The following is a 14,549-nucleotide window of genomic DNA, read 5'->3' on the forward strand; positions in this document are numbered from 1 at the left end:
ATCGAAGCCTTGAAATCGAAGGACGTCCACCTGCGCGCGCGCGTCATTATGATTTATGCCTTGTACCTAAATCTGGCTGTGATCCAGTGCCGCGTCACGTAATGTCAACGCCTCTGTGACGTCACAACCTTGGTGGTCATCTTATTTCTGTCATTCTATGTCTTGTGGTTAAAGGCTTGGCCACATACAGAGCGCGACGCAGCGCCGCGTCCGCGCCGCGTCCACGCCGCGCGACCGCGGCACATGCTAACAGGTTACCGACGTCAAACAGACTGCGTCCCGCCGGTATCACGCCCCGCTTCTGTCGCGCCCCGCGCCGCGCGGCCCCTTGCGTCCGCGCGGCGCGTTCGCAGCGCTGCGCCGAGCGAACGCGGCGGCCCGCCGCGTCGCGCAAGGTCACATCAGTAGGATCGGACGTTAGGCAGCGAGCGGTGCGCCGCGTTCCCGCGCGGCCGCGCCGCGTTCACGCGCGCCCTGAGGGCGTGTTGAGAGCGTGAGGCCGGCGCGATCGGCGCGCGCCCTGTTTGACCAGGCTTCGCGTCGGCATCACGCGGCGCGGACGCGGCGCTGCGTCGCGCTCTGTGTGTGGCCAAGCCTTTAGCGGTGGTCTGCTAGGAGTATAGAAGGTAGGGTCCTATAGAAGTGGTGTGTATCACTCAATTATGAGCCGATTTTAGGGTTCCGTACCAAAAGGGTAAAACGGGACCCTATTACTAAGACTCCGCTGTCCGTCCGTCCGTCCGACCATCCGTCCGTCTGTCACCAGGCTGTATCTCACGAACCGTGAAATTGAAACAGTTGAAATTTTCACAGATGATGTATTTCTGTTGCCGCTATAACAACAAATACTAAAAACATAATAAAATAAAGATTTAAGTGGGGCTCTCATACAACAAACGTGATTTTTGACCGAAGTTAAGCAACGTCGGGCGGGGTCAGTACTTGGATGGGTGACCGTTTTTATAGATAATGGTACGGAACCCTTCGTGCGCGAGTCCGACTCGCACTTGTCCGGTTTTTTTAACGCTGGGGATATGCGTGTACGCATGCCACTTACTAACTAATATATCAAATTACTTTATACCTTCAAGTCCTTCAACTAAAGTATTTCCCTAAGTTCGTATCCCATATTCGTGTTTAAATGCCGACTTTTTAACCTCATTAACATTATTTGGCTGTCTATTGTGTCCATTACCTCGGTCAATAGACATTCCATAGCCAAATCATTCTAACTCCATTGACAGTGCCAAATTATTAATCCTATGTAAGGATTTCTCAGGCATAAAAGTCATGTTTCGGCCGAAGATAACTTTTCGACCAAAAAAACTGCCGAATCTTTCGGCCGCGCGGAAACTTAAGGTTCCGTCACACAGGCGCGTTTTCCGGGCGGGGCGTGAGCGTTTTATATGTAAAAGCGCCCCGCCCGGTAAACGCGCCTGTGTGACGAAGCCTCTACAAAATTACACTTTCGAATCTCATTCGGCTACTTTTCTATAATACTAAGTGAATTCTAATTAGTATTTCTTAATATATAGAGATAGGAACAGGCGGGTCAGTGTACGACATTCCTTGTGCTAAGGGTCCTTATTTTAAACACACTCTTACTTGCAGAGGCGTGGAGTGTCATATAATTTTGCGCGCTGTGGGAAATAAAACCGGGCAAGTGCGAGTCGCGCACTAAGGGTTCCGTACCATAATGCATAAAACGGCAAAAAAAACGGTCACCCATCCAAGTACTGACCCCGCCCGACGTTGCTCAACTTCGGTCAAAAATCACGTTTGTTGTATGGGAGCCCCACTTAAATCTTTATTTTATTCTGTTTTTAGTATTTGTTGTTATAGCGGCAACAAAAATACATCATCTGTGAAAATTTCAACTGTTTCAATTTCACGGTTCGTGAGATACAGCCTGGTAGACGGACGGACAGCGGAGTCTTAGTAATAGGGTCCCGTTTTACCCTTTGGGTACGGAACCCTAATTATAATTAAACTTATTGAAGATGATTGTACTCTAGTGTTAGAGTTAGACCAAGACAAGTCTGCAACGATTTTGACAGCACACGCTTGCACTGCGTCAACAAGTCACTAAAGTGTCATTCTATGGAGCTTGCTAACTATGTAAACAAACCGCCATATTGAAATTGTCTCTGAATGATGAAATTGATGAATTTACTAGTGACTTTTGTTTACATAGTTAGCAAGTTCCATAGAATGACACTTTACAAAATAAATTCATAGAAGTTTGACGTTTAAAATATCAAAATCGTTGCAGACTTGTCTTGGTCTAGCTCTATTACCAGGCGTGGCTCACTCCGCGATTTCGTCGCTTTGCTAAGGTAGCTAAAAGTACATCCGTTCCACACCAATTTTGGTGGCTAGCCATAAGCCGCGCGTGGCGCTATCGCCACCTAGCGGCCATATCTGTCCTGATCGTAACAGACGCGTTTTGTTAGAGAGTGAGTCTTCTGTACCTAGTACTATTATTTATTCTGTGCTATTACTAAAATATTTTGTCTATGGTCTACGATCGGTGTGAAAACAAAAGTGCGAATGAGACAGTGAAAGTGGCTCACCGTAATAAGGAAGGCCGAATATTGCATAAATGTTTGAACTTCCGTTATCTGCGTCCTTCGCTTGAATCACACTTCGTATTATGTAACAAGCAATGTGCTAAAATAATGCTAAAAAAAACGTGTCACGTGCGTATTTTAGATTTTTTACACATTTGAAAAAACAATGACCAAGGGCCGCGTGCGTCTATAGTCTGTATCTTTGGGTATTTAAATAAAAGTAAACAATTTGTAAATTCTCGGGTAGATATAACATTTATTGGTTAACCAACCAAATACAAAACCGCCTGGATCAGTCACTGAACGACTTGACTTTAACCTACATTATTTGATCACGTAATGTTTTCATCTACATCTCTATCTTATGGAGCCATTTGAGGGTAGACTTTGTTTCATTCATCATTCATCATCACTTCAGCCTATATACGTCCCACTGCTGGGCACAGGCCTCCTCTCATGCGCGAGAGGGCTTGAGCTATAGTCCCCACGCTAGCCCAATGCGGATTGGGGACTTCACATACACCTTTGAATTTCTTCGCAGATGTATGCAGGTTTCCTCACGATGTTTTCCTTCACCGAAAAGCTAGTGGTAAATATCAAATGATATTTCGTACGTAAGTTCCGAAAAACTCATTGGTACGAGCCAGGATTTGAACCCGCGACCTCATATCCACTCTAGATTTTGTTTACTTTTATTTAAATACCTAAAGATACAGAGTATAGTCCGCGCCGTAAGAGTCGGACTAGGTATCGAGCATGGTCTAATAAAACATGGTCTTCTATTCCCAGAGTGACACAGGACTACGTCACAATAACATGGCCGCTATATATAGCGCTATCGCATATTATCATATAGCGCTGTCTCATGATAACGTAGGCCTGTGTCAGTTAGGTGACCTAGAAAAGACGGGAATAGAGTACCAGGCGGAGTATATTATTATACCATGGTATCGAGCACCAAGCGTTTCGTTTCGTTCCATCCAATGCAGGTACAAGATAGATAAATACAGATGTAGTGCATAATTGTTTTCCATCGTATTTTCTCGGAAACGTTCGTATTTGTCATGCTGCTTCAGTCAACCTCAGTACTTTTTGTACCGAGACTGACTGATATAGCAAGACACGTTCGTACGTTACCGTGAAAATACGATGGAAAATAATTATGCACTACATCCGTAGATGGATTCTCTCTATTGGCACCCTTCAGTAAAATATATTGATTTAGAAAAAACAATTTATTAAATATAGAGACATACAACAGGCGGTCTTATCGCTAAAGAGCGACCTCTTCCAGACAACCGTTGGGCAGCGGATACTGAGAATCTAATGAGAGGACCTGTACGGTGTCTGTCTGTATGTCACAAGCTTTTTTACGAGTAGCAGTAAAGCCGTAAATTAATTACGATAATCACCGGTAAATCCCGTGATTAGATATAATTATTTAATCTATTATTTTACAATAATCTTAATGATCTGATTATCGGTTGTATCTAACTAAATTAGTATTTAATGATTGGAAACCTCTTCCTTAAAAGTCGGTTTAAAATATTGTATAATTTAAGTTCATATGAAAGTAGAGTTGCCATATCCCACTGCTGGGCAAAGGCCTCTCCCCTTAATTTCCACGACTCCCGATTTGGTGTTTCCCCCGGGCCAGTTGTTCAGGAAGCTGTCCAGGTCATCCCGCCATCTCCGTTTGGGCCTACCGCGTAATTTACTACGAGGGTTGCACTGAAAATGTCGGGAATAGAGAAAACTGTCGCATCTAGACAGTCAATCTTTATTTTAATGCATACTTAAACTCAAACTGACCACGCATATAAATTTTCTTTTGAAAGTAATCATTCTGTAATGCACACGGCTCATAATCCCAAAGTCCTTTTTGTATGGCGATTTTGGGGCCTTAGTGGTTTTGTATGAAATTCGTGGAGTAGCCAACGGAATTGAAGTTTTTTTACATATATATATGTATAAAAGATTTTTTTACTGTTGTCATATGAATCTTTAGGAATGTCGAAATCTGCCGATATGCAACTTTTTTGGCAGTCTTTTTAATTAACAGCACAAATGCGATTTTAATTTTTGACGTCGCTTTGGAATGACATGCTTCTTTAAGATCACCCATGGGATAAAATGAAAGTGACTTTCATATTTAATTTTAACTGCAACCGAGCGTACGATGAACTCTAGTTCATAAAAAAATAACAGAAGCCCATTGTAACTTTTATTTGTTCGCTGAGGGCATATTGAAAACCGTTTAAAAATATGATCCGAAAAATCACTTGGCCAAAAATTCAAATAATGTTCGACATACAATTTTCAAATTGCCAGTAATTCTTAAATACAAATGACAACCAAATGGAATATACCTTAAAAGTTTTATAAAGAGTTACATTTTTATAAATTATATGCCTGTTTCTATTATGTTATTTCTAAGTGTCCCATTCCCGAATCTTTCAGTGCGACCCTCGTATGTAAGGGTAACATTCCATTTCTGACCGCACCTGCACTACTAGTACGAACGCGTCGATGTTATTGTCAATTTCCATAGTAAAATGAATGGTAGTGCTGCTGCCGTTAGAAATGGACTGTCACCTTATTTTACTTTGACACTTTTCCTCTATTTCAAATTCTCTTTGATATCACATATCACGAAAAGACTTGAAAATAGTCCAAATTTAAAGCAAATTTTTATCTTATCGTGCGTTATGAAACTTTATAGATAGGTGTAAGATATAATAGCGATAGCGACATAACCTCCAAGTCGGCCACATGCTTCCACATATGCGCACGCGTCTTATCAGCAGACAAGTTTTCGTGGCAAAAATTAAGGTTCCGTCACACAGGCGCGTTTTCCAGGCGGGGCGTGAGCGTTTTATATGTAAAAGCCCGCCCGCAAAACGCGCCTGTGTGACGGAGCCTTTAGTGTTTGAGAAACTAAACAGTTATCAACAGACATCGTAAATTTAGCATTTTTGGTGCAGCGGAGTGGTGTTAACGGAATTGGTATAGATAATACCAACTGAAATTAGGGAATGCAAATCGGTTATTTTCGGTTATTTTTTGTATGGAAATTGTCGGTTATTAACCGAAACCGCGGTTATTTCCATACAAAAAATAACCGATTTGCATTCCCTAACTGAAATGGTAAATTAAGGTAATTAACGCTAATTAATCATTAGGGTTGAAATTGTTTATACCAATTCCGTTAACATCACTCCGCTGCACCGAAAATGCAATAAAATTTACGATGTCTGGTTATCAATAAGTCAATTTGACCCACTTCCCGATTTCGGATTGAGCTGAAATTATGCATGACATAATGTTAATCGGATGACAATGCAACATTATGATGACATGGAGCTGATGATAATGGAGACAGAAGGCGGCCAAAGGCCATGGGAACTCTGTGATAAAACAAGGCGAACTAATTGTGTTTGGGGTTGTTAGAATTGTCTCGATGAGTATTAGTTGCCTGTGGAAAGAATACTTTTCTGCGATAAAAGCTTGTATTTACCAACAAATTAACTCTTGCCAAAAAAATATTTTAAGGCTCCGTCACACAGGCGCGTTTAGCGGGCGGGGCGCGCCGCTTTTACATATAAAACGCTCACGCCGCGCTCACGCCCCGCCCGGAAAAGGCGCCTGTGTGACGGAACCTTTATAGTTTGTTAAATAAAAACACGTCACAGATTTTCCAAAGTTTTGGCTGCTAGGCAAGTATAAAATTATCATATTTAAATTATTTTTCAGTGTAAAAATTTAAAAACATTGAGTATGTTGCTTGTTGAGTCAAATGACTTGCAAGAATGATCACTGACGTCTCATGGTGGAAATATTTAAGCTTGCAGTTATATATTTCCCAAGTGTGACAAAAATTTAGTACGAGTGGACAGTGAACAGCAGAAATAGGTACGCAGATGAGGTATTCAAAATTATATGAACTCAAGTCTAATCTATCCTCCTATTCCTTACTGATCTCCTTTAATCGGCCAGATTATAAGAAATCCTCAATAGGGCATTTGACTACTAGTCAAATCAGTTCCTTTTTTCAAACTGTGAAAACGATTTGCTACTACTACTATGGAATTTATATGAAACACTAGCATGTGACGTCACAATCAAATTACCTACTCTTTATAGTTTCATACGGGTTTTAAAATAGAAATTGTGTCTAAAAATAACTGCTGTCTACATTTCTCTATTAATCATCTGATGCTTTATTTCATGCATGGTGTAAAATAATTTATTTTAAATATAGTCAAATACTGTATTTAAGCATCATTGTCACTTTATAGCGCTAGAAATTATGCTTAGGGGCTGTCCATAAATTACGTCATCGATTTTTGACCCCCCTCCCCTATAATCATCCAAAAATCATGCTTCAAATGACCCCATTTCCTCTCACTTCATGCTACCGTCATCCGATGTCCAGACCCCCCCCCCCCCTAATTTGAAATGACGTCATTTATGAATAGCCCCTTAGGGAAAAAATATAAAAAGATGATGTTATATGGCTTGGAGGATATAGCCAAATGGAACCTTGTTTGTAATTTTCTGTACAAAACAGTCTGCCGATTTTTGCGGGGGAGGGGCACGTCAAATGTATACGTAACGTAAAAATAGCCATGTCAGATAAACGTCAGTCCATACAATGTGTACGACCATTGGACATAGAGTTTATAATTTTGTTTCGCAGTAAATAATATCTATAACTGAATGTAATCACAAATCACATACACATTCAAAAATAGTATGTAGATAAGAGTTCTAAATTTCAAATGGCCTGACAGTTAGTCAAAAAACCGGGCAAGTGCGAGTCGGACTCGCGCACGAAGGGTTCCGTACCATAATGCAAAAAAAAAAACAAAAAAAAAAAGCAAAAAAAAAAAAACGGTCACCCATCCAAATACTGACCACTCCCGACGTTGCTTAACTTTGGTCAAAAATCACGTTTGTTGTATGGGAGCCCCATTTAAATCTTTATTTTATTCTGTTTTTAGTATTTGTTGTTATAGCGGCAACAGAAATACATCATCTGTGAAAATTTCAACTGTCTAGCTATCACGGTTCATGAGATACAGCCTGGTGACAGACAGACGGACGGACGGACGGACGGACGGACGGACAGCGAAGTCTTAGCAATAGGGTCCCGTTTTACCCTTTGGGTACGGAACCCTAAAAAGCACCTTTATCAATTAAGCAAACTTTCAGTTCAATATAACTCTTAGAAATAGGACAAATGAACTAACACAATTTTCATAGGCGCTGGCGCACAAAATGAAAGTAATTTATCATCCTGTCACCTCACCTTACAATTATTTGACATATACACACAAACATACTTATGTTCACTTATTCATGCCGACTTGAACAAATTACCCTGTAAATAAGTTAATAGTCGCATAAAGCACAAACTTTGACTGCGTGGAACACAATATTTGGCAATAAACATCAAGTTCCTATGAAAATATGATGCTTATGACACTTCCACATTTTGCTACTGCAAAGTCAATGCACAGTCAGCTTAGATGAACTATAATATGTATGTTACTATCCACCTAACCTAAAGTAGTGTTTACATTGCATTTTTAGGTTAGGATTTAAATTATTTACACTAGGCATTTAGCTTTAAGATAAATATGCCTGGACAGTAATATAATAGTTATTTTGCACTCACCGAACATGACATAACCTTGAATTGCATTATTATTGAAACATCTTACATTTCAATACCATGCTGCACTTAAAACATGGGTGCAAAGGTTATATTTTTTTTACTTATATGAGATTGTTTGCACAATAACCAAAATATATATGGGGCATTATCTATGAAAAGGGACCTTATTCCGCGGCATTGTATTTATATTCATAAAATTACAAACTTTACATGTCAAAAGGGTTATTAATTAATTAGGTCAATTTCAATTAAATTACAATACATTAAAATAACATAATATAAAAATTATCAATACAATTCAAATAAATAAAATATTAAATTAAGTTACAATTAAATCATAATTATTATATTCTGACATGTCATAAAATGCATTTCTGGTCAGCCATTTTTTTAATTCGCAGTAGAATGTCAGGTCATTTTCAATATTGTTAATGGTGTCGGGTAGTTTATTATAGATACCTGGCCCCGCAACAGATACCGTTTTGTTGGATTTAGCAAGTCAACAACATGTTGAGTCCAACATATTTTTGTGTTTTTGTGTAATACATGCACTTTTAAATATTTTTATTGGAAATTGGTGTATGTTACTTCTAATATATTTAATTATGTAAAATAGGTATTGTGATGTGAGTGTCATTATGTTGCAATTTATGAAGAGTTGCCTAGCGGGGGCGGGGCATCGTTAATAATGGCGTAAGCGCCATCGACAATAAGGTCCCTTTTCATAGATAACGTCACATATTATAATTATAACCCTTTCCTCATCATATAGATCAAAATTAGTGTCACGTTATTTCTAATTGAGATAAAATTGAGACACAGCAAATAAAAAAGAAAATTGAATCCATAAAATACAGTAATTTAACGGCAATGAAATCAATAATGCTATTTAATTTTAGATTTTATGCCAAATTTTCAAGGATTAGTGATTTTTACTGCTTTCAAGGAAAAGGCCAACTTATTGTGGGTAATCAATAACTTCAATAAGACACTGATGCCATAAGCATGCAATTAGAATTCACCTTTATTGACAACCAACAATATGATTAATTTCGATTGAAAAGATCACATTTATTCTATGTAAGGGGAATTACCACACTTCATTTCGCCGCTACACTTACTCAACCTCGTATCTGCCACACTCATTTGATGACAAAAACACCCGTATTCCGAATGAAAGAAAAGCGCCATTTCCATCAAATGATTGTTGCAGATATGAGGTTGAGTAAGTATAGCGACGATTTGTAAACTTCGCACTGACTTGTACAAACAGCAACACTCCTCACTGTACATTGGTGCCTCGGTGGCCTTTATTACAAAAGGCGTAAGGTCCACCGATGTACAGTTAACAGTGTGGGCGATGGTACAGAACAAAGTGTGAGAGTCATATCATATCTTATCTTATACCTTTAAACAAGCAATTCATGTATATTTATATATTTCGGGGATCTTGGAAACGGCTCTAACGATTTCGATGAAATTTGGTATATTCCCCAAAGCCCCCCGCTTTGGGGAAAAATCGATCTAGCTTAGGTCTTATCTCTGGGAAAACGCGCATTCAGATATTTTTCAAACAAATTTGATATGAATGATGAATTGATGACTTTGCCACACTGTCCTTGCAAATGCCATGCATATTTAGCTTTGTGCCTCTATCATTTTCGTTTTTTGTTGACAGTAGTAGCACCTTCAGTTTGAGAATGCCATTGTTATGATATGAGTAGCGATAACAACAATTCTGCTTATTTTATAATTGAAAGAAAGGTCTAGCAGAGTCAACACTGACATTGGCAAATTCTGTACAAAGTTGCAGGAAGTAAAAGCCAGAATTAAAAAAAAAAGGATTACACTATGAATTGCAGACAGCTATTGGGAAAGATTAAATTGGGAAAAATGGAGCAAAATTGTAACACTATGGCACCCTAGAGCATGGTATAATAATATACTCCGCCTGGTACTCCATTCCCATCTTTTCTAGGTCACCTAACTGACACGGGCCTACGTCATCATGCGACAGCGCTATATGATAATATGCGATAGCGCTATATATAGCGGCCATGTTGTTGTGACGTAGGCCCGTGTCACTCTGGGAATGGAAGACCATGTTTTATTAGACTATGCCCTAGAGGACATAAAAGAAACAGAGGTCGGCAATTCAAAAGATGGTCCAATGAAATCAAAGACATGGCTGGAAGGACTAAAACATGGATGAGATTAGTGCAAAATAAGGAAGAGTGGAGAAGATTGGGGGAGGCCTTTGCCCAAAGGCACACAGAATCGGTTATCGTAGATTAAGGAAAACTATAGATATATTAGGTCCTTACCTATGAAATTGGCGTTTTTGTTCATAGATATAAGTCTGATCCTAGTTTTTTTTTTTTTACAAAAGTACATACACAATTACAATAAAACTACAATATGATTTCGCCAAACTGCTTGACAGCAATTAATTGTTATTTTTTATTGTTAAGTGTTCAGAATTAAGCCTTGAAAATAGGTCTTTTCATGTGCTGTCGGTTCGAGTATTAAAATTACTTATATTTTTCTAATGGTACCAATTTTCAAGAAATGGAGATATTGAAAACATACCTTAAAGGTGTCAAAAATTACTGGAAAAATTTTGTTTGGTTTGAATTAGCCATCAAAAAAATATCCGCAAAATTAATTGTATGGAAATTCGTGTTTCGTTGAAATTCTCCGAACAAAACGCCAATTTCATAGGTAATGACCTAATAGTATAAAATGTATTTCTGATATAAGGCTATAAATAAATAAATATATTGGGAAAGATTATCATGTCTTACTCTCAATCATGAAATGAATCAGTGCTACACGGTCATCCTCAAACTAAAAGGTTTCTAATGTCTAGTACTCTATAAGACTTTGCGGCCTTTTAGATTGAGAACGGCAGTATAATAGTTGCACTAACATTGTTATGATTACTGCGCCCATAATCTATAAGTGAATTTAATAACAAGTTAAAGCCCTTTGCTAATCATGATTCATATTTCACTGTATCCATGGTGGTAATAGTACAAGGTTCAGCTTTGTACGGCTATAGCCATAACTAAACTGAAACTAGATTGTTTTGTTCGACTTTTAACCTTTCATAGCCTTCTGAGACTATGAGATGCGAGCCAGTATTTTATTCTAGAAAAAAGTTCAAAATTTTAGTCAAACATCAACTAAATTTTTGTACATAATGACAGCCGGCTTCCAAAAGTAGTAAATAGTATGAAATGTTAGTGTTGCACAAGTATTGTACAGTTCGGCAATCATGAAATAAAGGGTTAAGTCTTATCAGAACGGCATTGTTCAATTTGTGGTTAGGATTTGCCAGTTGCATAATACCTGCATAACAACATGTTTGTTTACATGTTACTGACCTGCCAGGGGTTGACCTTTGGGATGGGTGCTTCTACAAACTTCTTAGGCTGATCATCGTCTTCTTGCTGCGGTTGGTCAGGGTTCGGCGGCGCCTGGGGGTCTGTGGGCGGCTGAGTCCCTGCCTTGTGCGGCCGCGGCGGCGCTCGGCGCTCCCGCTCGCGCCGCGGCTTGCCCGGCCTCCGCCCGTGCGCTATCACGGGCACGAAGCCCTCCTCCTCCTCCACTTCCACCTGCCGCACCACCACCTCCGGCACCTCCCCCGGCGGAGGCGCCTCAATGTTCTCCTTATTACTTTCGGCTCCCCGAAAGTTTAGCACGGATGCGTACGAGGGCCCGGCGCCCTCGACGGACACGCGCGCGGCCATGCCGCCGCAGCCGCTGCCCTCGTTATATAAGCCCGGGCGCGCGCTCCGCGCCGAACGACGATCACGAGCGCGCCTCCATGCTGCTCAACACGACGGCATGCTGCCGTCTGTACCGCAGATCGCGACCCGACTCCCCTACAGGACGTGACCCGATCGAACCCGCGGTGAAGGTCGAGATTTACTTTAACCACACGCGAGACTCTCGAGCGCGACACAAGAGCACACTGCTTGGAAATATTCAAGAAATCCTCGCGGCGCACCAGACTGACCCTGGATGGCCCGTATTTACATCGAAAAAATGCACTTCCGTCGTCGAGTTCCAACTTTTTTCCGACACTGAACGCTCCGCACGCACTTTATCTATCGATACCGAGTATAATTCACTTTGAAATCGGCTATTTAGAACAATAATTCACTAAAGAACCATATTTTGTTCATAATTCACACATGTGGTCGGACGCCCAAAAAGGGATTTTTCCGCAACACACACGGAACTTGCGGAAGGCTGTGACTTCTAATCTTACACCGACGACATTTCATCGCTAGATGGCGTTAAAACATAACTTTTTATTGCTACGTTCATTTTATCGTGCATTAATTATTTATTTGCGTCACCATACGTTAATTTGAAGTCTCATGTTTACCATCATTTTATTAATAAAGCTATTTTATGTTTACTTGCGTATCAAAACCAAATATATATAAAACATCAATAAATGTCCTTCATCATTTTGTGAAAAACCTTGGATTAGAACGCAGCATATAGAAAATCATTTTGGACCGATCATTCAATAGAGCAAAATGCGCAAATTATGGTGAAATATCTAACTATTTAGACTTAATTAATTATCTTCTACGTACTAAACACATAAAATAAAATACCTTTAGTCATCAAAACTCTTTTATTTAAATATTTCAATACATTCTTGTCGTGTGATTTGAATTGTCTATGGTAGTCTGTGAGAGCGCCTAATGCCTACTCAAAAAAAGAAATTCATTTCAAATAATACAAACTATTTCTTACTATATAAATAGATTCTGAACTTATATAGGAATTTAACTATATTAATATCCTTTAGAAAATATTAACTGCTATAGGTATTAGTAGGGCAGTACATACCCAAAAAATACCGACAGCTACTGCAATAGTGGTAAACGTCTTTGCAAGAACTCATCAAGTAGGGTAAGGGTGCACATACCCAACAACAAAATAAACAAAGAATTATAGCACATAAATGCGTACACATAGTTATTTTACTAACTACCACGCTCATGCCTGAGTATCCACATTCCGGGCAGACGATGGGACAAGGGCCGAAACCAAGATGTCGCAGTCGAGGTGGTGGAGGCATGGCATTATCTACGTATATGTCGAAAGCCGCGTTGTAATTCGGAGGTGGGCAATGTGGCACAAAGGATGGCGATGGTATAAATGTTCCCATCAATCTTGGTCTTCTCCTGACTGCCATTTGTCTCAAGACGTAGGAATAAGATGGAGGCGCACTTGTCAAGGAATCAGGGGGTGACAGATCGCCTGGTCTGGGACCAGCATTATTCTGCTTTACGTTCTGACCAAACACACTATACTGCGATTTAGCCATCATATTGCTTAAAACTGAAACATTCAATGTGTCGCTATTGGTCAAACAGGATAAAGCTTGGATGAACAAAGATTGAGGTACATTCTCGGCTTGGCGAAATGTCGCTGAATTTAATGATTTTAATGGCTGGGAAGAAATCGGTGATTGAATCTTAAGAGCACATCTTCGTGAGGCATGTGTGGCGGGTATTATTACAGACGGAGGTGCACTGATTAAAAGAAGAGGCACAGAATAATTCGCAGTGGTCACAGAAGCTCTTTCTTCGTTAATTGTCTCGGGACTTGAGTGACTGGTTGCACTTCTTGGGGATTGGACATCTGACGCTGCTTCTAAAGAATGCGAGGCAATTTCATGAGAAGTTATAGAGTCTGTGTTCGGTATTTGGAGTTCTATGTTTGGGGGTATAGGTCGGTCAATACCGTCGTCTCGACTGCTATTTGAAGTATTTGTCTCCATTTTTCTGCAAAAATAAAAGTTTTTAAATATTGATACGAAAAGCCGTGGAAAATATATTTATTTGAAGGTAGGGATAGGAAGCTGGTATTAGATGCTCTAGTATTAGGTAGTGGGAAGGTAAGTTGTAGTCAGGTTGTAGTAGATTTAGGTATTTATGCTGAATATTCAGCTTCAAGAACTAAAATACTTACGCATTTCGATGTTGGATCAGAAAGATTTATAGCTATCAATTTCGAGAGTAGAATCGTTAAAGAAAAGATAAATATTTACTTAATTGTAATTGTTTACAAATGAAATAGGTAATGACATATCTAAAATTATGACATTTACCTACTCAAATAATATGACAAAACATTTCTAAAGAAATAGGCTGAAAGACAAATTTGCCTTCGGCTCTGTGAAATGTCAGAAAATAAAATCTTTTTCTTTGTCTATTGTAAAGCTAAATACATGGAACAAGATTGATTTCACTTCAAAAATAATTTCCTTG

The 14,549-nt window shown here is 39.5% G+C and overlaps 2 protein-coding genes across 2 annotated transcripts in view; both read right to left on the bottom strand.

The window, feature by feature from the left end:
* The window catches only part of LOC134802182 (la-related protein 1-like), a 125,350-nt gene extending 112,834 nt beyond the window's left edge, over positions 1-12,516 (bottom strand). Inside the window, exon 1 of the mRNA XM_063774776.1 lies at positions 11,637-12,516. Within this exon, the coding sequence (XP_063630846.1) occupies positions 11,637-12,002 (366 nt within the window). The 5' untranslated portion in view covers positions 12,003-12,516. The remainder of the gene's footprint in view (positions 1-11,636) is intronic.
* Positions 12,517-12,923: 407 nt separating this feature from the next.
* On the bottom strand, positions 12,924-14,397 carry LOC134802427 (uncharacterized). The gene is made up of 2 exons (XM_063775087.1): positions 14,251-14,397; positions 12,924-14,063 (listed from the first exon to the last, which is right to left on the bottom strand). The coding sequence occupies exon 2, from the start codon at positions 14,057-14,059 to the stop codon at positions 13,088-13,090; it is 972 nt and encodes a 323-aa protein (XP_063631157.1). The 5' UTR covers positions 14,060-14,063; positions 14,251-14,397; the 3' UTR covers positions 12,924-13,087.
* Between the last annotated feature and the right edge of the window lie 152 nt (positions 14,398-14,549).

Source organism: Cydia splendana, chromosome 24 (assembly GCF_910591565.1).
Source record: "Cydia splendana chromosome 24, ilCydSple1.2, whole genome shotgun sequence".
Taxonomy (NCBI): Eukaryota; Metazoa; Arthropoda; class Insecta; order Lepidoptera; family Tortricidae; genus Cydia; species Cydia splendana.